Consider the following 24,068-nt stretch of genomic DNA (forward strand, 5'->3'; position numbering starts at 1 on the left):
GTTTTGAATTCAATATTCATCTACAATTGTTTTCATATACGAAGATCTAGTGAGTTCTGAGATTTTTGTCTCCTATTACGTACATAACGTATTCTTCGCTCAACTTTTTCTTCTCTTCGACCAATACATTCTATCACTGCTCTTTCCTCTTCTTGTTTATTTTCTTTTTGCTTTGTTTTTGCCGTTTCTCGCAGTATTAGAAATTACTGTTAAACTTAAGGTGTGTGTGTGTGTGTGCGCGCGCGCGTGCATATATATATATATATATATATATATATGTGTGTGTGCATATATATATATATATATATATATGGCGGCAATCACACATTACGTACATTTATGACATAAACTTGAAACCGAAACACGTATGCAATCTTACGATCTACCGTGATCATAGACCGTTTTTTATTTTTAGGCGGTGGATTATTAGTTAACGGAAATTTTAGTTATGTGTGTATATAATTCTTATTTGGAATGGTGCTTCTCGAAGTAGATAAGGCGTGTAAATACTAAGTTTAAAACATGTTGGGTGTGTCTGTATCTCGGTAACGGCAACTAAAAATATTAAAATTTGATTACCATTACAGCAAAGGGTTATTGAATACGCAATAGTCGTAAGGTAATAACTATATTTCTGTGTGTGTGTATACGTACTCACACACACACACACACACACACACACAATCACACACACATACATCGTTTTCTCCAACTACTTGAATTTGTCAATTTTCAAAGGATCATTTTCAAATTTTCCGCTCTGATGTAGTTTTGCATGCTGATCACGACAGTCGCATTCGATTTTTAGAAAAATTGATGATGATGAAGAAGTTAGAAGCATTTAAATTTACGTGACTTTAGCCAACGAAATAAAGTCCAGTCTCCACGCAAGAAAATTAAAAAGATATATATATAACACAAATGGGCTGAGGTTCACAACTATTTCAGACCTGTTTTTTTCTGATGATCAAATCACTCATATCATGTACTAGTCTAGTAAGTACATGAGTGTCCGTACACACTGTTGATACGCATCCTGTTGTTGACTACTTTGGTTTCATTAAAATAATGGACCAAGCGTGGTCCATCACTTGGATTGCAGTAAGAAATTTAAACTGTCCATATTTTAAACTCTGTTTTTTTTGTTTTTGTTTTTAATTAGTAAAATTTAGAATTTACGGAGGAAGGGGAGTGGTTTAAAAAATGTCATTTTTTTTTTTTTTTTTTTTTTTTTTCATAATCGGGGCGCAGGAGTGGCTGTGTGATAAGTAGCTTGCTTACCAACCACATGGTTCTGGGTTCAGTCCAACTGCGTGGCACCTTGGGCAAGTGTCTTCTACTATAGCCTCGGCCCGACCAAAGCCTTGTGAGTGGATTTGGTAGACAGAAACTGAAAGAACCCCGTCGTATATATGTATGTTTGTGTGTCTGTGTTTGTCCCCCCCCCCCACATCACTTGACAACTGATGGTGGTGTGTTTACGTCCCCGTAACTTAGCGGTTCGACAAAAGAGACCGATAAAATAAGTACTAGGCTTCCAAAGAATAAGTCCTGGGGTTGATTTGCTCAACTAAGGACCGTGCTCCAGCATGGCCGCAGTCAAATGACTGAAACAAGTAAAAGAGAAAAAGAGAGTATGAATTCCCATGTGCAGAAAAAATTCACAAACATTTTCTGAAAATTCAAAAAAAAAAAAAAAGTTACTGTATTTATTTTGAGATGCTCTGTGTTTCTTTCAATTACTTTAAATATAACAAAGAATTTAGTAAAACAACTTAGTTATCATTCAGCTCATGTTAGGAACATAAATTATGACTAAGGTTTGGTGGAAGATTTTAATTAAAAACTTATGAAAACAAGACATTTGTACTCAGAGCCAGAGGCAGTTTCAGCCGGGTTGGTAACGAAAGGGTTAAACCAGAATTCTGCCCTCAAAGGGTTTATATGTGGTGCTTTAACCAGAATTCTGCCCCACTAAGACGACAATTAGCATAGTATAACAATTCACTAACCTCAATTTTAGATGTGGTGTTATGTCTTTTGACATAACCCCATATGCGGTTCTTAAACCAGAATTCTTTGGGGAAACGTTTACAGAAGGAGTAGGTATGTAAAAGAACTTAAAGTTCTATATAAAAAAAAAAATGTAGTGGTGTTTCAGAATATCTATCCATGCTCCATGGGGAAGGAAAAATGCAAAGAATCGGGTGCGGTTTTTTAAAATTATTTTGTCCTTCAGTGTTTTGAGTTCCTGTGTTTCATACAACAGGAATTGTGATTCCAAAATTTTCATATTTTCTTCACTAATTCCATGTCCTTTCTGTTCCCCCATAAGACAGTGATAGCTATTCTGAAATTCCATCAAAGATTGATTCAGAATCATAAATACCATTGAATGAGACCTGGAATTAATAAAGAATAGAATAAAAACTAACCTTTTCGCTTCCCATAAGGTATAAGTGCCTTATCCAAAACTTCAAATATTAATATTGCACCCATATTTCATTCAGTATATTGCCTATCACTGATCTAAATTCATGCCATTGGCTCATTTGAGTCATTTCTTCAGCTACATAAATTAGAACTAGTCAGAACTTTTTCTGACCAAAAAGGCTTGATTAGACTGGTGAGGTGTCACAAGACTAAAACATGTCAATAGTTGTCTCCCTTCACCTACAAACAGAAATCATAATTTCCCCTTTTTGATATGACTGATGTGTCCTGGAGCTCCTGCCAATTAATTTTGAGTGAGGAATTCTGAATGGAAAGAGTTGCAGCAAAATTTGTGCCTCACTTGCTCACGTAAGATTCAAAGTAGTCATGACTGAATGTATGTCGTGATCTAAAAGAACAGTTGTAAGTTGATCTTTCTCTCTGCGACTTTTTTTTTGTTCCCCTGAATGAAAAAAGTTCTTAAATGGAAACATTTTACAGATGTGGAAAAAGAAAAGAAAAATGATGGAGGTGTTAAAAGCATCACTTCACAAGAGTTCCAGAACTGCTTCAAACAGTGGAAAATGCATCTGGACCAATGCATTGCTTCAAATGGATAATGCTTTGAAGGCAATAAAAGTGTAAACGTCTAAAACTAACTGAATAAAATAATATTGCAAAATTCTGGTTTCTTTTGGGTACCCACTCGTATATTCCCCACCTGGATGGGATGCCAGTCCATCACAGAATTACTCATTTTTACCAGCTGAGTGGACTGGAGCAACATGAAATGAGTTTTACTCAAGGACACAAAGCGTCTCCCAGTCCAGAAATCAAAACCACCATTTTATGATCATGAGTCCAACACCCTAACCACCAAGCCACGTCCCTCCACAACAGATCAAGTTTACCACCCAAGAACTCATTACACCTAGAACAAGAGAGCAAATACAAGGCATTTTATCATATTTATGATATTAGAGAGCAAAGTAATACTGGTGGTAGTAGTTGTAGTATGGTATTTGTAAACAGAATGGTGGAAGGATATACTGCTGCTGCTTCTTGTTGTTATTGTTACGATGAAAATTCTCTGATTACATCCTATTTGATTTCTCTTTTTTTAGTCTTTTCAGAAGTCAAAAACATGTCCGTGAACCCAAACCTTCCTGCTCAGGCACCTCGTTCACAAGAATGTGCCAGTCAGGTGGAGATCCGTATCCATTGTAAGGACCTGGTGAACAAGGATGTCACATCAAAATCTGACCCATGTGCTGCTTTGTATATCTTCGAAGGTGCAAAATGGAGTGAGGTATGTGTTTATACAATGATATCCGTTATATGGCTATGGATGAGTGTATGTATCTATGCAAGTAGTATATGCATAGAAGTATTTACCAAGGCTGAAAGTGCACAGAATGAGATGATCGAGCACTGCTGTTTGGGTGCTGATATTTTAGCATGGCTGACTGAATATTCTGCTTATTTTGGCAACAGTACTTCTTCAAGGCAATGCCCCAGCATGGCCACAGTTAAATGACTGAGACAGATAAAAGATAACAGATGTATAGCAAACAAATGTGTGCGTGCGTGTGTGTTTTTAAGGGAACTTAAAATATTTCAAAGCTAGAAAAAGACATGCAATTGAAATAGGGAATATAAGGGTTTTAATTACATAGTGAAGTAGAATTTTGTAAGCTTGTCCTGGAAAATTTTCTTCTGTATATAAGCCATCAAGGTTTGGGTGAAACTAGTCACCATAACTCTGTTTCTGTCTAAGATCTTATTATAACTTTGTTTTGTAGACAAATGCTTATTTATAAAGGTTAGGAAAATACTGGCAATATTAGAACTAGCGCTTAAATCATATGGAGGATTATACCATAAAATATTTTGTTTTTTATTTGCATTCATGAGTATTAGTTCTGTTTCATTTATCTATTGGTAATTTCAGATAGGAAGAACTGAGAAAATCAACAACAACCTGAATCCACAGTTCTCTACAGCTATTGGCATGAAATACTACTTTGAAACCGTGCAGAAGATCAAGATTTGTGTCTATGATGTTGATAATGCAACAGCAACACTCGAGGATGATGACTTTCTAGGCAGTTTTGAGTGTACACTTGGTCAGGTGAGTTATGAAGTACAGTATCTTGATAATAATAATAATAATAATAATAATAATAATGATAATAATATGGCATTAAACTGCACCCAGCTGTGGTATCACAACATGGGAAGAACAAGGTTACCCTTAACCACAACTACCTGTAAGCCCACCCCAAGACTTATAAATACCAGGTTGGTGTTTGGCAGGGTCAAGCCTGTCTCAGAGGAGGAGGGGGTCACAGCAAACCACTCTAGAGAAGGTCACTCAATAAAAACACCAATGGCTGTGTGTGTGTGTATATATATATGTATGTTTGTAAGTATGTATGCATGTGTATGATCAGTAACTATACTTTATTAGTAAGACTATATGCTATACATAGGTTTTATCTCTGTCATTGCAGCTTGTCTCAGGTGGACCTTTGACCAAAAAGTTAGTCAACCAGAAAGGAAAACCATATGAAAAGAGTTATATTACTGTGAGTATCTAACAATTTCATGACCTTCATTAATGTTGAGGATTCAGTGTTCAGTATGAAGGCTGAATTTTTTAAGAAACTTCTTTCCCCAATCCAATTACAGTGTACTATAACCTCAGATCAGTCTAAGCCATGAGTGAAATTGTGTAGAAGAACATTGGGTGGACTGTATCTGTAATTGAAAAGGCCAGTCTTATGACATATCATTTCACATAAATATTGTTAAAGGATTCCATTAAGCATACAGTTGTCTGTTTGAATATTTTTCCATTAATACTATAATACAAGACAGACTGTATCTGTTATTTGAAAGGCGCATTTTGTTATACACTGTCATACTGATTCTGCCAGTGTGTTACAGTAAGGGTACAAGAGGCTATAGAATACTCAATTTTACATATATATTATATATATATATATATATATATATATATATATATTATATATATATATATATATATATATATATATATATATATATATATATATATATGTATATGTATGTATATATATACCAGTGAGCACACCTTTGTAATTTCAAAAACAAAATTATGTGTCCTTTAGAAAATCGGTACTTAAGGTCATGTGGTATTCATACAGCAACCATAGAGGCAGGCGTCTGGTGGAGATGAAAGCGGAGACTGGCTGGTGTCAGATACATCTCTGTCAGAGACAAGTTGCATGTGGTCAGTGGCATGTGCCAAAGGCATAGAACAGTTAAGAACTGGCATATTCTGCATTCTGCACAAGCAAACTGAATTTGGATTCACACAAGTAGATATCTGTCCCATATACATTAGGATTATCTCTCCTGATATGCACATTTTTTTCTCAGCCTTGCATCACATTTACCAACAACAAAATACTTTTCACAATTGGACATTATTTTCACCTTGTCTTAAAATGCATTTTTGTATGAATGCACGCTTTTCCCTAGATCGTTCGTTTCTTTTTTTAGAAACTCTCTAGCTGGGGAGTAGTGTAGGGACCTCGCTTCACCCTTCTTGCTGCTAGTCAAAATGAACGGGAAATCCTCTCTACACTAGATGATTGATGAGGAAACACTCAAAGCCCTAGGACCTGTGCTGGTCAAGGAAAGGTCAGTCCTTTGTTTAGGGTTTGACCTACATTACTGACCATAGTCTTTATAGCAGAGAACACTTCCTATCTCTTACTCTTTTTATGTCAGCAGACCAAGGAGCAACACGCTCTTCTACATCAGCCATGACCAAGTGCAACACTTTCCTTTGCCCTTAGCTCGACGTACAAACAGAAGCTTTCAGCCACAAGAAAGACAACTTCAATCACTGTTCTTTTTCCATCTCGCATACTGGCAACCAGCACCTTAACAACACAACCGTTACAATTGGTGACCTTCGACTGCAATGAAGAACTAACTGTTACAAGTATTATTAATTGAATAACTGGAATACTTATCAGTGAAACCAACAGAGAATCCATTTATTTATAGTTTGGCATGAATTATGATGTTACTTTATTGGAGGAGAAGGGGCAGTGGCATTCACTTTTACAGTATGTCTGACTGATAAGCTATCAACTTGAGTTCTTTTGGGATTGGTAACTGCTACAAAAACACCATTGAGCTTTTTCACTTAACTCCTTTTCCTTTTATGTTTTCTGTCTGGTATTTCTCATTCACAATACATAATGTCTTCCCATTCCTTTGGAATACATCACAAATGGAAACATAGTCATTCTTCAGTAACACAACATAACTTAATTGTTTTGTATGTATGATTTTATATCATACACTACAAGTTTTTTTTGGTTTTTCTCCATCTACGTAAAATTCTTACCTTTAGATTTAATAACACTTGCATGTATATCATAACAATCTACTAAAATTTCTATCTTTCTGAAAATAATTTCAGGTGTCTGCTGAAGAAGTCTCAGAGAAAACAGAATTGGTTCAGTTGAGTTTTAAAGCCAAGAAACTTGACGATAAAGTAAATCACTTTCTAATGCTATTTTTCTCCTTGATTTTCTTGTCTCTCATTTTCATTATTCTTAATGTCAAGAACATTGTCACCAATTTTGACTAACTTATTTAAGTACTTTGTATATATGTGTTTTATAAGTTAGAGAAGGAGAGGCAATGTCCACGATTTGCAGTCCCTCCTAGAATTGATGTGGTTGATTTTCAGTTTCAGCAACTGTTTTTCTACATCTGCAGGAATGGGCTAGAAGGAAATTAAAAAAAAAAATTGGGTGAATTAATTTTAGTATGAAAATTTAGAGGACTGAAACATAGTAGAGATGATGCAAGAAGAAGAGGTAGATGTGTTGGGAGAGACAGAGTAGAAAGAGATATTCAAATGGCTAGTGCAAACCAAAACTCATACTAGTTGTAGAAGAGATAAAAAGAATTAAAAATTATTGTGTTGGTGAATGAATTATTGTGCTCTATATGTGTTCACCATAGGGAACACATATAGAGACCATACTTGTAATTCAAAGGATTGTAATAAGAATATAAGTGTTTTGGGAATACTCAGTCACTTAACATCATAATTCTTTCTATTATAAGCAAGGCTTGACATTTTTCAGAGTGGGGCTAATCAGATCAGCCCTAGTGCACAGCTAGTACTTTATTTTATCAATCCTAAAAAATATGAAAAGGAAAGTTGTTCCCAACAGAATTTGAAATCAGAATGCACCTGCTTAATGTAATAATACAAGGTCTATTGTACTTGTAAATCATGTATAATGAATCTACTTTGAGATTACATGAGGCCATAGTAGTGAGGAAGGTGGATTGAGATAACCATTAGAATGTTGCAAAATATATTTTGCAATATTTTTACAACTCTTTAGGTTCAGTGTTCAAATCCCACTGAGGTTGACTTTGCCTTTCATCCTTTCAAGGTCAATAAAATAAAGTACCAATCAAGGATTGGGGTCAATGGTGTTGACCAATTTCTCCACAGGTATTGTTCCTAAATTAGAAACTACTTTTATTAGTAGTGGTGTGAGGATGACGATGAAGAGGATACTTTTTCTGATTACCAGGCGTCTTGTTTATTAGAAAAAGGTAAAATATTATATCTAATTTTATTTTCATTGAAATTTTTTCTGATTTTATATCATTTGGTTATGTTCCAGGACTTCTTTGGAAAATCTGACCCATTCTTGGAATTTTCAAGACAAAACAGTGATGGATCCTGGCAGGTGGTTCACCGAACAGAAGTAAGTAAGGAACAGAATGAGTCTGTGGTTTTATTATGAGGTCGTATCAAAAATTTCCCAGTCTAGTTCTGTAGCACACCAACAGATGGCAGCACATGGTTATGTGTGCAGTGAGAGCTAGCAGTGACTTTCATAAGGCAATGTGTCTAGTAATATCGTGTTTACTTTGCAAGTTATGAAATTTGTTTTTTATGTGATCGCATTTATGTTGTAGTCTGCGAATTTGTAATGGACAGGAACAAAGAGCCAACATGAAATTTTGCATGAAACTTGGGAAGTCTGCTACAGAGACATTGAGCATGCTTCAGCAAGCTTGCAGCAATGAGTTGTACCCAATGTTCTGAGTGGCATGGGAGTTTTAAAAGCAGAACATCCTGGAAGGTGACGAGCAATCTGGAAGACCTGCCACAAGTGTCACCCTCAGAAATGTGGTATTGTGCATCAAGAATTCATTCCTGAGGGCCAGACCATCAATTGAGAGTTCTGCTGTGACGTTTTGAAGTATTTGAAGGAGGAAATTTGGCAAAAGCAACCAGATCAGTGGAGCACGAAGGATAGGATTCTTCATGACGACAATGCACCCTGTCACCAAGTCTGTGACTAAATTATTTAATTCTAGTAGGCAGGTGACGACATAAACTCTCATAGGTTGGTGATGTTATTTTTTAGCTCCAGACTGGTACACATGTGATCATGAGTGTTCCAGTCATGACCATACCATCTTTCATTCAGACAAAATGTATCTGGGACTACATTATCCAGTGACTTCTTTCTTTTTTAAGATAGTAACATGCGATTTGAGAGAGGTATAGTTGTTGTTTTTAGCAGGTTAAGCAGCTACATAGAAGCTCCTTTGATTGGCTTGTACAACTGTTGCTATTGTTGTTTCAGTATTTCATTATTTACCTGTTCTATATCTCTCTCTCTCTCTATTATCTTACAGGTGGTGAAGAATAACTTGAATCCAACATGGAAAACATTTGAAATTACATCTCACACATTGTGTAAGGGAAACAAGACGTCACCAATTCTGGTAATCATTTTTATAATTATCATCATGGGCACAGTCATGGCTGTGTGGTTGATAAGCTTGCTTCCCAACCATGTTGTCTCAGGTTCACTTCCCCTGATAGACACCTTGGTCACTTATAGCCCCAGGCCAACCAAAGCCTTGTGAGTGGATTTGGTAGCAGGCAAACTTTGAGAAGCCCATTGTATATACATGTATATGTGTGTGTTTGTGTGTACTCTTGTCATGACATCATGGTTGTAAACGAGCATCACCATCATACAAGTGGTATTGTTCTTTTCCATTCTTCCATGAAAAATATGTCTGGCCAAGAGGAAATATTACTTTACTTGGAAATAGGTGAGGGTTGGCAACAGGAAGGGCATCCAGACAGAAAATATGCCTCAACAAAGCATGGAAAAATGAATGATAAATGATGATGATGACCTCCAGTATCAGTGCCGTTGTTGTTGTTGCTCTTGTTGTTATGCATTCCCTGACCAGTGCTCTGGCACAAGTGACCACAAATAATGTGGGAAAAAGCACAATTAAATCTATGCAAAACTTAACTTATTTTATGAATCCTTGAAGAAATAAAGAAAACCAACACTGGAAGGATTTAAAATAATAGTGTGTGAATGGACATAACTGAGTGCTACAAAGCATTTTGTTTGATGTTCTACCAATTCTACTATCCATTTCCCTTAGTAGTAGCAGTAGAAATTCTTTCTAATATAGGCACACTGCTTGAAATTTATTGGGAGGGGGATAGTTGATTGCATTGACCCCAGTGCTCAACTGGTACTTCTTTTATCAACTCTGAAAGGATGAAAGGCAAAGTTGACCTCAGCAGAAAATAATAATAATGACAATGGTGGTGGTGGCGGCGGCGGCAGTGGCTGCTGCTGCTGTTGTTGTTGTTGTTGTTTAAAATTTTGGGGCGAATAATTTCAGAGAGGGTGTAATTCAATTATATTATCCCCAGTGTTCAACTGGTACTTATTTAATTGATCCCAAAAGGATGAAAGGCAAAGTCAACCTCAACAGAATTTGAACTCAGAATAAAGACAGACAAAATGCCACTATGCATTTTGTCTGGCATGCTAACAATTCTGCCAGCTTGCTACTTTAATGATGATCATCATCATCATCATCATCATCGTTTAACGTCCGCTTTCCATGCTAGCATGGGTTGGACGATTTGACTGAGGACTGGTGAAACCGGATGGCAACACCAGGCTCCAGTCTGATTTGGCAGAGTTTCTACAGCTGGATGCCCTTCCTAACGCCAACCACTCAGAGAGTGTAGTGGGTGCTTTTACGTGTCACCCGCACGAAAACGGCCACGCTCGAAATGGTGTCTTTTATGTGCCACCCGCACAAGCCAGTCCAGCGGCACTGGCAACGATCTCGCTCGAAAATCCTACAGGAGCCAGTCAGGCGGTACTGGCAACGGCCACGCTCAAAATGGTGCATCTCATGTGCCACCCGCACAAGAACCAGTCCAGGGGCACTGGCAACGATCTTACTTGGCTTGCCGGGTCTTCTCACGCACAGCCCATTTGATAATAATAATAATAATAACTATCAGGAGTACCCGGCGTTGCTCAGGTATTAAATACTCGGCAATGGTCTTAATAGGTTCTACCATTTTTATCGTTGTACATCTCTTTGAATATTTTTTGCATTAAGTTGCAAACATTGACATTGAGGAAGAAGTGATTTTTCCCAAGTGGCATTTATTAGTTGAACAGGAACATCTGACTTTTATAATTTTGGTGTCAAAAGGACTGTCATGTAAAAGCTTTTTGTTGCATGCAACTTTTGCCTTTTTTTTGCAAAAAGTTGGGGGTCCCTTCAGTTTTATTGATTTTTCTCCTAGAAGTGGGTATCTCTAGGCATCAGTAATGTGGTAGTGACTTGCCTGGGTAAATTTGCCATTTAATAAAATAAATTTCATCAAAATTGGATGAAAAATGTGGAAACGCATAAAAAGCATACACATACACACACACACACACACACACACACACAGACATTTTGAGTTTTATAGATATGTAGTGAAACTACCTCCCGCCATTAGATACAAACTACTATCGCCATTACATACAATCTTCTCATTTAAATATAAATAAATGCGAGCGTAGTAGAGAACCCATTCCTTGTCCATCACGTGACTGATCATTATTCGAATCGGCAACTTCTTCGAACCTTTCCCGCCAGAACGCAAACTGACCAATCACGGCCCCTAATAAGGTCACGTGATAGAGTAAAATTCTAAAGGCATTTGGAGCCCTCTTAACGCTATATATAGATCAACTCATACCCAATAATTTGTCTCGGTCCAGTTTCTCTTTGAGAACTGTTCCGTGTACCACACGACAGCAGCAGCAGCCAGCGACCACTTCAGCAGCTTCGTCCAGCCACGATGACCTCCGCCGTCGCCACATCAGCAACAAGAGTCTACTACTACTATCCAGCATCATCATCATGACCAACACGATTAATACCAAACAGCCTCTACACTACCAGCGTCAACACGATTTACTATGTACACCACACCAAACTCCGCGGCACATCTCTCTCTTCGATTCTGTTAGGTGACTCAGCTTCACCACGGTAAATAAACAGACAAGAGTTCTTAAACAGACAAGAAATTCTCAGCCAGCGATGAACATCTGTATAACAAGAATCACGGCCCGGCATCGATGCCACGACATCACAACTAGTGATCAGCACTGCCACACTCAGCCTCTACTCACTTTCACAGACAGAACTTTTCCTATAGTGTACTAACGATCTGGTATAATTGCTCACGTGTCATTTACTGACTCTTTCTATCTGCTGTAATAACTCACACATGTATCACTCACATACACACTTTTCTTTGTACGACGGCCTGTCTTTGATTATGTTCTTATATGTCGCATTCACACTCTCACACAGACATACATCTTTAACGCTACAATAAATATTTCTGTTATTCATCTAATACGGTTGTGGTCTTTCATTACTGGTCATCTATGTTATCGTCGCATAACATATTATATATATCATTCATTGATATATCTATTGTATGTTCGACCGTGTGACACGTTTAAATAAAAGGAGTTCTGTTTTTCCATTTGTCACCATTTCTCCTTTTATGAGTTCGCACGGTCGTCCCTTACAGATATATATAAATAAGATAGATAATAATAATAATAATAGTTTGTTTTTTACATTTCATTCTGTATTTCAGATCAACTGCTACGACTGGGATAGTGATGGATCCCATGATATGATTGGTTGCTGTGAGATGACTTTGTCAGAAATGATGCAAGCAAATTCAAGAAATGAAGTAAGATTATCTTAATAAATAGAAAAGATGGTTTTGGTTTTTAGTGATGGGTGGTTATCATGTAGTAAGTGTTCTTATCTCTTTTTCTTATTTCGAACAGTCACTTCCAACTTCAGTATAAGATCAGAAAGGTTTATGTGGAGAGAGGGGGGAGAGAGATAAATACTTTACTTTTTTTTTTCTTCTTCTTCAGGTTGTCAAGTTATGTATTCACCCCAAAAATGCTGCAAAAAAGAAAAGTTCTGGAAGTATTATTTTATATGCCTGTAAAGTAAGCAAACACTTTTTTTTACACAAACTATTAATCTCATAAAAGAGAAATAATTTGAAATTTATTAACAAGAGATTCTAAAAATGAGAGATTTTATGTAAACATTGTGTAACAAAATTTACATTTTTATTTTTAATTTTTTCAGTCTTTGGTCAGTAAATGTTATTTTATAGTTGCTTTTATCTAGGAATCAAAAGAAATGGCTACTATTCCCTTCAAACATTGTTTTTGTGACCTGGACATCAATGTTTTGAAAACTGACATATTTCCCATTACATTTCAGACACATTCACTGCTGAGTTGCTGAAGCAGAAATATTGTTATAGCAAATCTTCTGTCCAATACCACAGATTTTCTTGTCAGTTACTCGACCTTAACCACTTGAGCATGTCTCTTAGTGGCTGACAATACATGCATCTCTGAGATGAAGCATAGGAAAGCATCATAGCCATATGTTAGGAAGGATTCTTTGGGGTTTGAATAAATGTAACATAAGCAAAGTTTGAAGTAAACATTAGCCATTTTTCATACTTTTTAAGGGTAATCAAATAGGAAATAACAGTTGCTACCCAGGGACAAAAATTGTGATACATAGTGTAATAAGCAGCTATTTTGTGACCCCTGGGGGTTTTAGCGGAATTCACTTTGTTGCAAGCATTCGGGATTCGGGCTTACTTCTATCCTGGAAATAACTTCTTTCCTGTCCATTTCCCTTGTAGTCTTTGAGATCTTGAAAGAAGGCCCATATTTTTCTCAGCAAACACCCAACAACATTTTCTTAAAACTATAGACATGATTCAGTGATTACAAGCATTCTATTCTACATATGCATTCCATAGTTTTCATAGAAAGCAGTTGTTGTTGTGTTTCTACTCCATGTTCATAGAAGCTTATGACAAAGCATCCTATTTTTTTCTGGCACCAAGGGAGCTTCTACAGGGTTGCTGAACTTCCTAGAAATAACAGCCAAATCACCATCAAACCTTGTACTACCATCTTAAAGAAAGAAGGATACGTTACACAATGTATCCTTATATATGTCAGCATGGAAAACAGATGTTAAATGATAATGATGATGATAAGCTATGACACAGTTGTTGATGTTGCTTAGACCTAAGTCATCCTTCATTGAGCAGATCTACCATCAAAGATATTCTAGCTGTGACCATCCTGTCTTTTTCATTTGTGCAAGGAACTCAGGGCTACATTATTCAATATGTTGTTTCCTAAGACATTAGGCTGCAATTTGAGAGAGATTTGGCTGATGTTTTGAGCAGGTCAACAGTCATGTAGAGAATGGCTCAATACAATACAGTAAATGACATTGGTTGGGGCACTGTTGTTGATGTTTGACTTCTAGTCAACTCTCATTCAACTGACATGGTGAAAGATATCATGTGACTATCCAGCTTTTTTGGTTATTTTGGGGCCTTTTTTCTATATCAGGTATAGTGTATCCTTGACTATGTTGTTCAGTTTGTACTTTACTTTTTTATGGCAGTCCAGCAGCATAGCATCTGTAAAGCTGCATCAAATTAAATAGTTATGAAAATCTTGAGGAATACTGTTTAATATTGGCCATCATCATCATCATCATTTAACATGTTTTCCATGCTGGTTTGAGTTAGATAGTTTGACTGGAGATGGTAAACCAGAGAGCTTCCCAGGCTCCACTCAGTTTTGGTTTGGGGTCTATGGCCGGATGCCCTTCCTAATGCCAACCACTGCACTGAGTGTCTTTCACATGTCACCAGTACAGGTATCTTTTATGTGTCGCTGGCACGGGTGCCTTTTATGTGCCACCAGCACAGGTGCTTTTCACACATCACTGGCACTGTCCACAACCACAATTTCACTTAGATTGAAGTGTCTTCTCAAGCACTGTATTTCACCAGAAGTCTCAGTCACTTGTCATCACTTCAATGCCATTTCACCACCTCATCCCATATCTTCTTGGATCTACCTCTTCCACAGGTTCCTTCCACATATTTATTTTTCACTATAGTACATAACATTTATTGCATGATTGCAACCTCAAATTTAAATGGAATATTTTCAAAGAGTCCGTTCTTCTTACAGGTGTCAATATTACCATCTTTTTTGAACTACATTATGGCAGGAACAAACATCAATTTTACGGTAAGACTCTTTCTTTTCTTCTTTTCTTTTTAACTGCTTTACATCCCTGCCCTAACTGAGTGTTTCCTTCCCATTACACCAATAGTAGTCTAGCAGTATGCAATAATTTACTACTAGCCAAGGCCTGAAATTTTGATGTGGTGGGGAGTATTCTATACCATCAACCCTAGTACATGACTGGCACTTTATTTTATCAACCCTAAAAAGGGTGAAAAGACAAAGATGACCTCAGTAGAATTTGAACTCAGAACATAAAGAGCCAGAGCAAAGCAAAGCATTTTGTCTGGCATTCTAGCAATTCTGCCGAAAGAATAATAGAAATAATAATTCTTTCTACTATTAGCACAAAGTTTAGAATTCGAGGAGAGAGGTATAGTTGATTATTTTGATCCCAATGCTCACTGGTGCTGAAAGGAAGAAAGGTAAAGTCAACTTCATTGTAAAGACAAAAGAAATGCTAATTGTCTGACATGCTAATGATTCTGCCAGCTTATTGCCTTATAGTAATAATGATAATGATAATAATAATAAAAATGGTTTCAAATTTTGCCTCAAGGGCAGCAGTTTTTTGGGGGAGGGAATGAGTTGATTACATCAACCCCAGTGTTCAACTGATACTTATTTTATTGACCCCCCACAAGGTTGAAAGGCAAACTTAACCTCAGTGGAATTTGAACTCAGAATGTAGCAATGGGCAAAATACTGCTAAGCATTTTGACCAATGCACTTACGATTCTGCCAGCTCACCACCTTAATAATAATAATGATAATAATCCTTTCTACTAAAGGTACAAGGCTTGAAATTTAGGGGGAGGGGTCTAGTCGATTACAGCGATCCCAGTGTTTCCCCTCCTACTTAATTTATCAACTCTGAAAGGATAAAAAGCAAAATCAACCTCAGTGGAATTTGAACTCATAGATAGCCTTGAACTTTTTCTATCCAAAATCCCCCTCACAAAACTTCATGGCCTTGTGGCGAAAATTTGAAACCATTATTTACAGGTTTATTTGCTTCAAGTCTCATTGTTCCAAAAGAGAAATTATTTCCAATTCTCTCAAAGTTTCTAAATTCTTATATGTATGTATGTATATATGTATTTATTAATGTTTGTATGTTTTTATATTTATAGGTTGGTATAGATTTCACTGGATCAAATGGTGATCCAAATGATGTAAATTCTCTGCACTATATACATCAAGAAAGACCAAATGATTACATGCAGGCTATACTTGCAGTGGGACAAGTCTGTGAAGATTATGACACGTAAGTAGCTTTCTTCTTGCTGCTGTTTAACTCTTGGTTTGGCTTTCATTGAACAAACAGAACTATGATGAACAGGGTTCAAACCCATCCTATCATGTCCTTTTCTTTTTATCTTTTACTTGTTTCAGTCATTTGACTGTGGCCATGTTAGGGCACCATCTTGAAGGGTTTTAGCTGAAGAAATCAACCACCGGACTTATTTTTTTAAGCCTGTTACTTATCCTATCAGTCTCTTTTGCCAAACCACTAAGTTACAGGGACATAAACACACCAACACGAGTTGTCAAGCAGTGGTGGGGGACACACACACACACATGCACATAAACACAGAAATACACACACATGCACACAAACACACATATATACAGCAGGCTTCTTTCAGTTTCCATCTACCAAATCCACTCACAAAACTTTGCTCAACCTGAGACTATAGTACAAGACACTTGCCCAAGGTGCCACACAGTGGGACTGAACCTGGAACCATGTGGTTGAGAACAGAAAGAGCTGGAAGAAATGCTGCTAAACATCTTTGCTGTTTTTATATTTTAAATCTGGTAGCAAACCAGGTTTATGGCAAGATAAGAGTGGAGGTAAGTCATTCTGAACTTCCTGACTAGTAATTAGACAAGTGAAAATGGTGGTGTTTTTGTTTGTTCAATGTTCCATATACCATTGCATGCATTGTAATTGTTTCCCTTAAGATTTTTGATCACCATTGCTTGCCTCACTTGTCCAACCCATGCTAGCATGGAAAGCAGACGTTAAATGATGATGATGATTTAAATGAGGAAGAAACTCAATCATGTACCTTACTTTTTCAGAGATAAATACTTTCCAGCTCTTGGATTCGGAGCCAAGCTTCCACCAACTTTTGAAGTATTCCATGAGTTTGCAATTAACTTTAACCCTCAGAACCCATTCTGTGAAGGTATGAACCATATTCTTATCACAATTAACTAAGGGCTACTTGGCATATAAATATAATGTGTGTAGTAGTAATAGTAGTACATAGATGTATGGCTGGATAGTTAAAAAGTTCACTTCTCAGTTACATGGTTCTGGGTTCATTTCTACAGCACAGTACCTTATGTATACTTCTATGTATGTGTGTTGATGTAAGCTGAATTGCAGCTTAACTGAACTATTAATAATGATACACTGGGCTTAAGGACCAGAATGTGTGGGTTTGTGTATGTGTGTTTCAGAGATAGTATCCACAAATTTGTTACTGTCATTTATTAACGCTCACTAGTTTTACTGAGAAAGTTTATTATACTTTTATTCTTTTACTTGTTTCAGTCATTTGACTGTAGCCATGCTGGAGCACCACTTTTAGTCAAGCAAATTGACCCCAGGGCTTATTCTTTGTAAGCTAAGTACTTATTCTATTGCTGAACCGCTAAGTTACAGGGACGTAAACACACCAGCATCGGTTGTCAAGGAATATTGGTGGGGACAAACACAGACACAAAAACATATACACACACACACACACGTGTGTGTGTGTATGTATATATATATATATATATATATATATATAGCAATAAGAAAATGGAGGGGAATATGAGGTATTCATCAACTTGCAGACACTATATTCCGTACACTATGTGTACTCCCTTTTCTCAGTGTCCACTCCCTTCTTCTAACTTTACAATGTACACCCTCTTCCTCCTAGTCCTACAATATGTACACACTTCTCCCAGTCCTACAATGTACTTCATGTTCATGTAGCTCCCTTCAATGTACTCCATGTTCATGCAGCTCCCTTCAATGTACTCCATGTTCATGCAGCTCCCCTTCTCCCAACCCCACACTGTGTGCTCCCTCCTCCTTATGTGCACCTCTTCTCCCAGCCTTACAGTGAGCATCCTCTTCTCCAAGCCATACAAATTGTACTCCCTAGACATAGGGCCTGAAATTTTGGCAGCACTTAACTGGTAATTATTTCATCAACCCTGAAAGGATGAAAGGCAAAATCAGCCGCTGTGAGATTTGACCTCAGAACATAAAGACCAACAAAATGTTGCTAAGCATTTTGCCCGGTATACTAACAATGCTACCAGTTCATCACCTTATTAATAATAATAATAATAATAATAACAACAACAACAACAACATTAATAATTAATGTTTTATTTGCAGGGATTCATGGTGTTCTAACTGCTTACCAGAACTGCATTCGCCAGATACAGTTGTGGGGGCCGACAAATGTAGCCCCTATTATTCGACATGTGGCTAAATTTGCTTTTGCAGCGCAGAATGAAGAGGCTACAAAAGGAGCAGCAGTAAGGATTTGTTTTAATTCCACTTTCCAAAATGGAGGGATAATACCCATGGGGACAGAACATTATCAGGGTAGAGGGAACAATACTAAAAAGGAGAGAGGTTAGTACCAGGGTGGAGGGGGACATTACCAATGTGCGAGGATTCTACTAGAATGGAGGGACAGTAACAAGGTGGAGGAGAAAAGTGCCAGTGGAGAAGGGACAATATAAGGGTGGGCAAATCTGAAAGGATGAGAGGCAGAATTGACCTTGAAGGAATTTGAACACCAAGAGCCAAAAGAAATACTCTGAAATATTCTATCTGACACTCTAATAACTCTGTGAGTTTGCTGTTTCTGTAATTATTGTGTAATGGTAAAGTCTTTGCTGAGGTAGTGAACATTATTATAAGTGCTGGGCTGAAGGTCATGAGCTGGCAGAATCGTAAGAATCAGTAAAGTAAGTGAGCTGGCAGAATCGTTTGCATGCTGGGCAAAATGCTTTACGTTCTGAGAGTTCAAATTCCATCAAGGTTGACTTTGCCTTTCATCTTTTCGGGGTCGATAAATTAAGTACCAGTTACGCACTGGGGTTGATGTAATCGACTTGATTCTTTTGTCTGTCCCCTCTATGTTTAGCCCCTTGTGGGCAATAAAGAAATAAGAATCGTAAGTATTCCAGACAAAATGCTTAGCAGCATTTCATTCATTTTTATGTTCTAAACTCAAATTCTGCCAAGGTTGACTTTGCCTTTCATCCTTTCAGGATTTATAAAATAAGTACCAGTTTAACACTGGGGTTAATATAATCAACTGGCCCCTCTAAATTTGCTGACCTTGTACCAAAATTTGAAACCAATAATCAGTACTGGGGTCAATTCATTCAACTATACTCCTCACTCAAAGGTATTTAGTTATATCCCTTTATGTTCTGAACTCCAGTCAATGCTCATCCATATCTATAATCAAGTTTGTGCCTTTCTTCCTTCTATGGTCAACAACATTCAATGCCAGTTATGTACTGAGATAAATTAAATTGACTTTACTCCTCCCCACAAATCTATATTACAAATGGTTATTAATGTCTTTATCTCTGTTGGGATTCCTTATATGATATGCTGCTCATAGATGATATTCTTATATAATTGCAGGCCTATTTCATCTTGTTATTGCTAACAGATGGTGTCATTACCGACATGAATGATACTGTGGAAGCAATTATTGAGGCATCGAGCTTACCCATGTCCCTCATCATTGTTGGAATTGGTAATGCTGACTTCACAAACATGAATTTCCTGGATGGTGATGAAGGTGTCCTGAAGTCCAAGTCAGGAAAAAAAGTACAACGGGATATTGTGCAGTTTGTACCCTTCCGTTCATTTGTCAGGGTAAATATTGATGAACACTATGTACGTTTCTGAAGATTTTTTTTTTTAAACTAGTTAGCTTGGCTTAAGCTAGTTCCATGGTATTGTTTGTTGCCTCTAGGTTGCTTGGAGTAAGTGTCATGCTTATTTGGCTGAGGTACACGGTATGTTTAAGTTGCTGGGGTACATACATGTCATTTTGCTGCTGGAGCACACGTCAATTTACACTGCTGGGGTACATGTCATTTCATGTTGCTGGAGTATATCATTTTTATGTTGCTGGGTTACACGTAATGTTTATGTTGCTTGGGTACTTGTCATTTTATGTTATTGGGATATATATCATGTTTATGTTGCTGGGGTACTTGTCATTTTTATATCAGTGGGGTACATGTCATATTTATGTTGCTGGGGTATGTGTCATGTTTATGTTGCTGGGGTATGTGTCATGTTTATGTTGCTTAGGTACATGTCATGTTTATGTTATTGGGGTACACGTCATTTTTACCTTGCTGGAGCACATGTCATTTTATGTTCTAGTAGATTATTTCTAACAGTAAGCAGATGAGAAATAAACATTCTTCAACATACAACACCAATCTGCTGCACATAATTTTTCTGGTGAACAGAACTAAACTCAGTGCTGCAAATTAACAATTGAATGAATTTGATGAGTTTACAGTGATGCAGCTGATTAGAGTATTTATTATACTACTCTGAAGTACCTACATGAAACAATAAAGTAGAAGCCAATATACTTAAATTAGTGAACCAAAAAATTTTAATTAGAATTATACTCATAGAGAAACAATCATTATCTTAATGACTAACTTTTGTCAAGAAGAGAAGGAGAGTCAATTAAAATTTGTTAAAAACACAATCGTTACCAGCGTTGTCTTCTAGCACTTGTGCTGGTGGCACGTTAGAAAATCATTCGAGCGAGGTCGTTGCCAGTGCCACTGGACTGGCTCCCGTGCAGGTGGCCTGTAAAAAACACCTTTTTGAGTGTGGCCGTTGCCAGTACCGTGTGACTGGCCCTCGTGCCGGTGGCACATAAAAGCACCCACTACACTCTCAGAGTGGTTGGCGTTAGGAAAGGCATCCATCTGTAGAAACTCTGCCAGATCAGATTGGAGCCTGGTGCAGCCTTCTGGCTTGCCAGTCCTCAGTCAAATCGTCCAACCCATGCTAGCATGGAAAGCGGACATTAAATGAGGATGATGATGACAATGTGCTGTGAAGTGAGCTTGCTCTTAGGTACCTATTCGCAGTCAGATATATTGGACCTGCAAGAGTTATGTGTCTTTGTTATGGACACATCACAATACCAGTGTCAGAATTTTAACCAATCTCAGTTAATTGTCTTATTCCTTATCTATTCACAGATCAAATCTAAATTTAAACTATAAAAGCCATATTGTATATATACTCAAATATGAATTTTTATTGTAGCTACTATCTCTTTGAACTATGCACTTCCTGAAATTATTCCATTGTCCTACATATTTGACATGTGATATGGTCCAAAATCATATGCTGAAATTGAAATATGTCAAGACACAAAATAATATGAGTGTAAATAACAATTGAAACCTATCTTTTCATGGATATTTATGTACAATTTTATATATTTAATAACCAAAGAATCATTTATTTTACATTTATTCCAGAGATACATCTAATTCAATTACAACAGACACCGACACTTATACTCGATACATTCAATAAATATCATATAAATCTTTTGGAGCCAGTCTTTGATCTAATTCCAAGCCCTACAACATACACTTTACTTTCTTCTCCCAACCCTACAATGTGTGCTCCCTACTTTCAGTGTTCCCCCTTTTCTTCTTATTTCTTTATTGCCCATAAGGGGCTAAATGTAGAGGGGGACAGACAAAGAGATTAAGTCGATTACATCGACCCCAGTGCGTAACAGGTACTTAATTTATCAACCCCGAAAGGATGAAAGACAAAATTTGAAAAATTATAATTAATTTGTGCACAAAATATTTATGGGTTTATTATTATACATAGCATTAAGGCAGCAAACTGACAGAATTATTAGCATACCAGCCTAAAGCTTAGCAGCATTTCGTCCATCTTTATGTTTTGGGTTCAAATTCCACCAAGGTCGACTTTACCTTTCATCCTTTAGGAGTCCATAGATAAGTACAAGTTGAGTACTGGGGTTGTTGTAATCAACTTATTCCCTCCCCCAAAATTGCTGCCCTTGTGGCAAAATTTGAAACCAATATGCATAACATTGAGTAAATTTGCTTCCTGACAAAATTTTAATGGGTTTTTTTAGGGTGGGGTTTTTGCCAACTCATTTAATAAATCCCTTAGACTCTCTCATCTTCCCTTCCCTGCCCACCTCCAATACTATCCTCCAACCCCTTCTGTTCTATGAAATGACTTCACCTGCTTTTGGAGACTTCATGTTTTTAGTTAAATTAAGAAATTTTGATGACATTGAGGTGAATGCCTAGATTGTCTAGTGTGTAATTTCAAAGTCACTTAGCATACATTCGCCATTGGATGCCTAGTTTACTGCAGACACTGTTGGTGAAATCACTCCAGCCTTTTTATATATCTCCAGTTGTTCAAGTAATCTCGAGGAGGAGGAGGCATATTGGTGGATCAATATTTAGGCAGCGAGCTGGCAGAATCGTTAGCACGCCGGGCAAAATGCTTAGCAGTATTTCATCTGCCGTTACATTCTGAGTTCAAATTCCACCAAGGTCAACTTTGCCTTTCATCCTTTTGGGGGCTGATTAAATAAGTACCAGTTATACACTGGGGGTCGATGTAATCATTTTAATCCCTTTGTCTGTCTCTGTTTGTTCCCTCTATGTTTAGCCCCCTGTGGGCAATAAAGAAATAAATATTTAGAACATATTGGTAACTGGTCCTTTACCAATATTTGATTAGCTTGTTTAGGGGATGAATATATGGAGCATTAATTTCAAGCAAAGACATTGCAGTTATCTATTTTCCTCCCTTGTTTCAAATCTACTCCCATTTTTGTTCACCTTAACTTTATTTCCCTGGAAATGTTTATCTTCATATGTATGTGTATATGTCTTTAACAATATAACTCTTCTATTTCAGAGCTCAAATGCTGAACTAGCACGCCATGTTTTAGCTGAGGTACCAGGCCAGGTTGTGTCCTATTTTCGATCAAGAAATTTGATGCCAATAGAAAAACAGACATAGGACTTTTCTGCCTGCCTGTCTGTCTGTCTGTCTCTCTCTCTCTCTCTCTCTCTCTCAATATGTATTAAAGTTCACACTTCAATGAAATATTCTACTCTAAGATGATTATAAATATTTCATCATGTTACTTAATCTGCTGATCAATTTCTTCACATAACACCAAATATTGTCAAAGACAACCTATTACTGCACAAAATCTTTCCCAAATAAACAATGATTTCTAACATAAGCAGAAGATCACAAATTCGGGGTAAAGGAGTTAAACTTTCAACCCCCATGTACTTCACTTGTACTTTGTTTTATTAACTCTAGAAGGATGAAAGGATGATGACATCAGATTTGAGCTCAGAATATAAATAGCAAGTTTCCAAGTAAATAATAATAGGTATTTCTAATTTTTGACACAAGGCCAGTAATTTTGAGGGGAGAAAGAAGTAGATTACATCAATCCCCAGTGCTCAACTGGTACTTATTTTATCAACCCTAGTCCTTAACTGGGACTTAGTATATCAACCCAAAAATGATAAAACCAAAACCAGTCTTAGTGGAATTTGAACTCTGAACATAAAGAGCTTGAAGAAATGTAACTAAGCATTTTGTCCATGCTGATGATTCTGCCAGCTCACTGCCTCAACAACAACAACAATAATAATAATAATAATAATAATAATAAAATATTCAGACAAATACATAACAAAAACACCAGGACTTACAAATATATATAACACAGAAAATTGCACTACTGGGCACTGCACACATCCTATGCAAAACACTTTCAATACAATAACCATAAGAGCATCACAGCAAACCACAGCACAAACCCAAGGCACACAGAGCTGTGCTCGGTAGTGAAGTGAAAGCACGTTATAAAAATAAAACTACTGAACAATAATAATAATAATAATAACAATAACAAGAATAACAACAATAATAATAATAATAATAATAATAATAATAATAATAATAAT

The 24,068-nt window shown here is 36.9% G+C and overlaps 1 protein-coding gene and 1 long non-coding RNA gene across 5 annotated transcripts in view; one reads left to right on the plus strand and one right to left on the minus strand.

Moving 5' to 3' along the window:
- On the plus strand, window positions 1-24,028 carry LOC106879802 (copine-3). 4 transcript variants are annotated; one of them, XM_014929506.3, is made up of 15 exons: window positions 1-49; window positions 3,558-3,742; window positions 4,385-4,564; window positions 4,947-5,021; window positions 6,914-6,988; window positions 8,145-8,228; window positions 9,172-9,261; window positions 12,479-12,577; window positions 12,771-12,848; window positions 14,928-14,987; window positions 16,118-16,251; window positions 17,073-17,179; window positions 18,394-18,536; window positions 19,666-19,923; window positions 22,996-24,028. In XM_014929506.3, the coding sequence occupies exons 2-15, from the start codon at window positions 3,578-3,580 to the stop codon at window positions 23,098-23,100; spliced, it is 1,653 nt and encodes a 550-aa protein (XP_014784992.1). In that variant the 5' UTR covers window positions 1-49; window positions 3,558-3,577; the 3' UTR covers window positions 23,101-24,028. The 4 variants fall into 4 exon arrangements, with proteins under 4 accessions (XP_014784992.1, XP_014784996.1, XP_014784995.1 ...); XM_014929510.3 differs by having other exon boundaries at window positions 19,666-19,902; XM_014929509.3 differs by having other exon boundaries at window positions 3,567-3,742.
- LOC128250225 (uncharacterized) overlaps window positions 7,087-24,068 on the minus strand; it is a 22,705-nt gene continuing 5,723 nt past the window's right edge. The window contains exons 2-3 of the long non-coding RNA XR_016237517.1: window positions 12,749-12,801; window positions 7,087-7,222 (exon numbers count right to left, since the gene is read on the minus strand). This is a non-coding gene — a long non-coding RNA (uncharacterized LOC128250225). The remainder of the gene's footprint in view (window positions 7,223-12,748; window positions 12,802-24,068) is intronic.

This window comes from Octopus bimaculoides, chromosome 20 (assembly GCF_046866305.1).
Source record: "Octopus bimaculoides isolate indiv1 chromosome 20, ASM4686630v1, whole genome shotgun sequence".
Taxonomy (NCBI): Eukaryota; Metazoa; Mollusca; class Cephalopoda; order Octopoda; family Octopodidae; genus Octopus; species Octopus bimaculoides.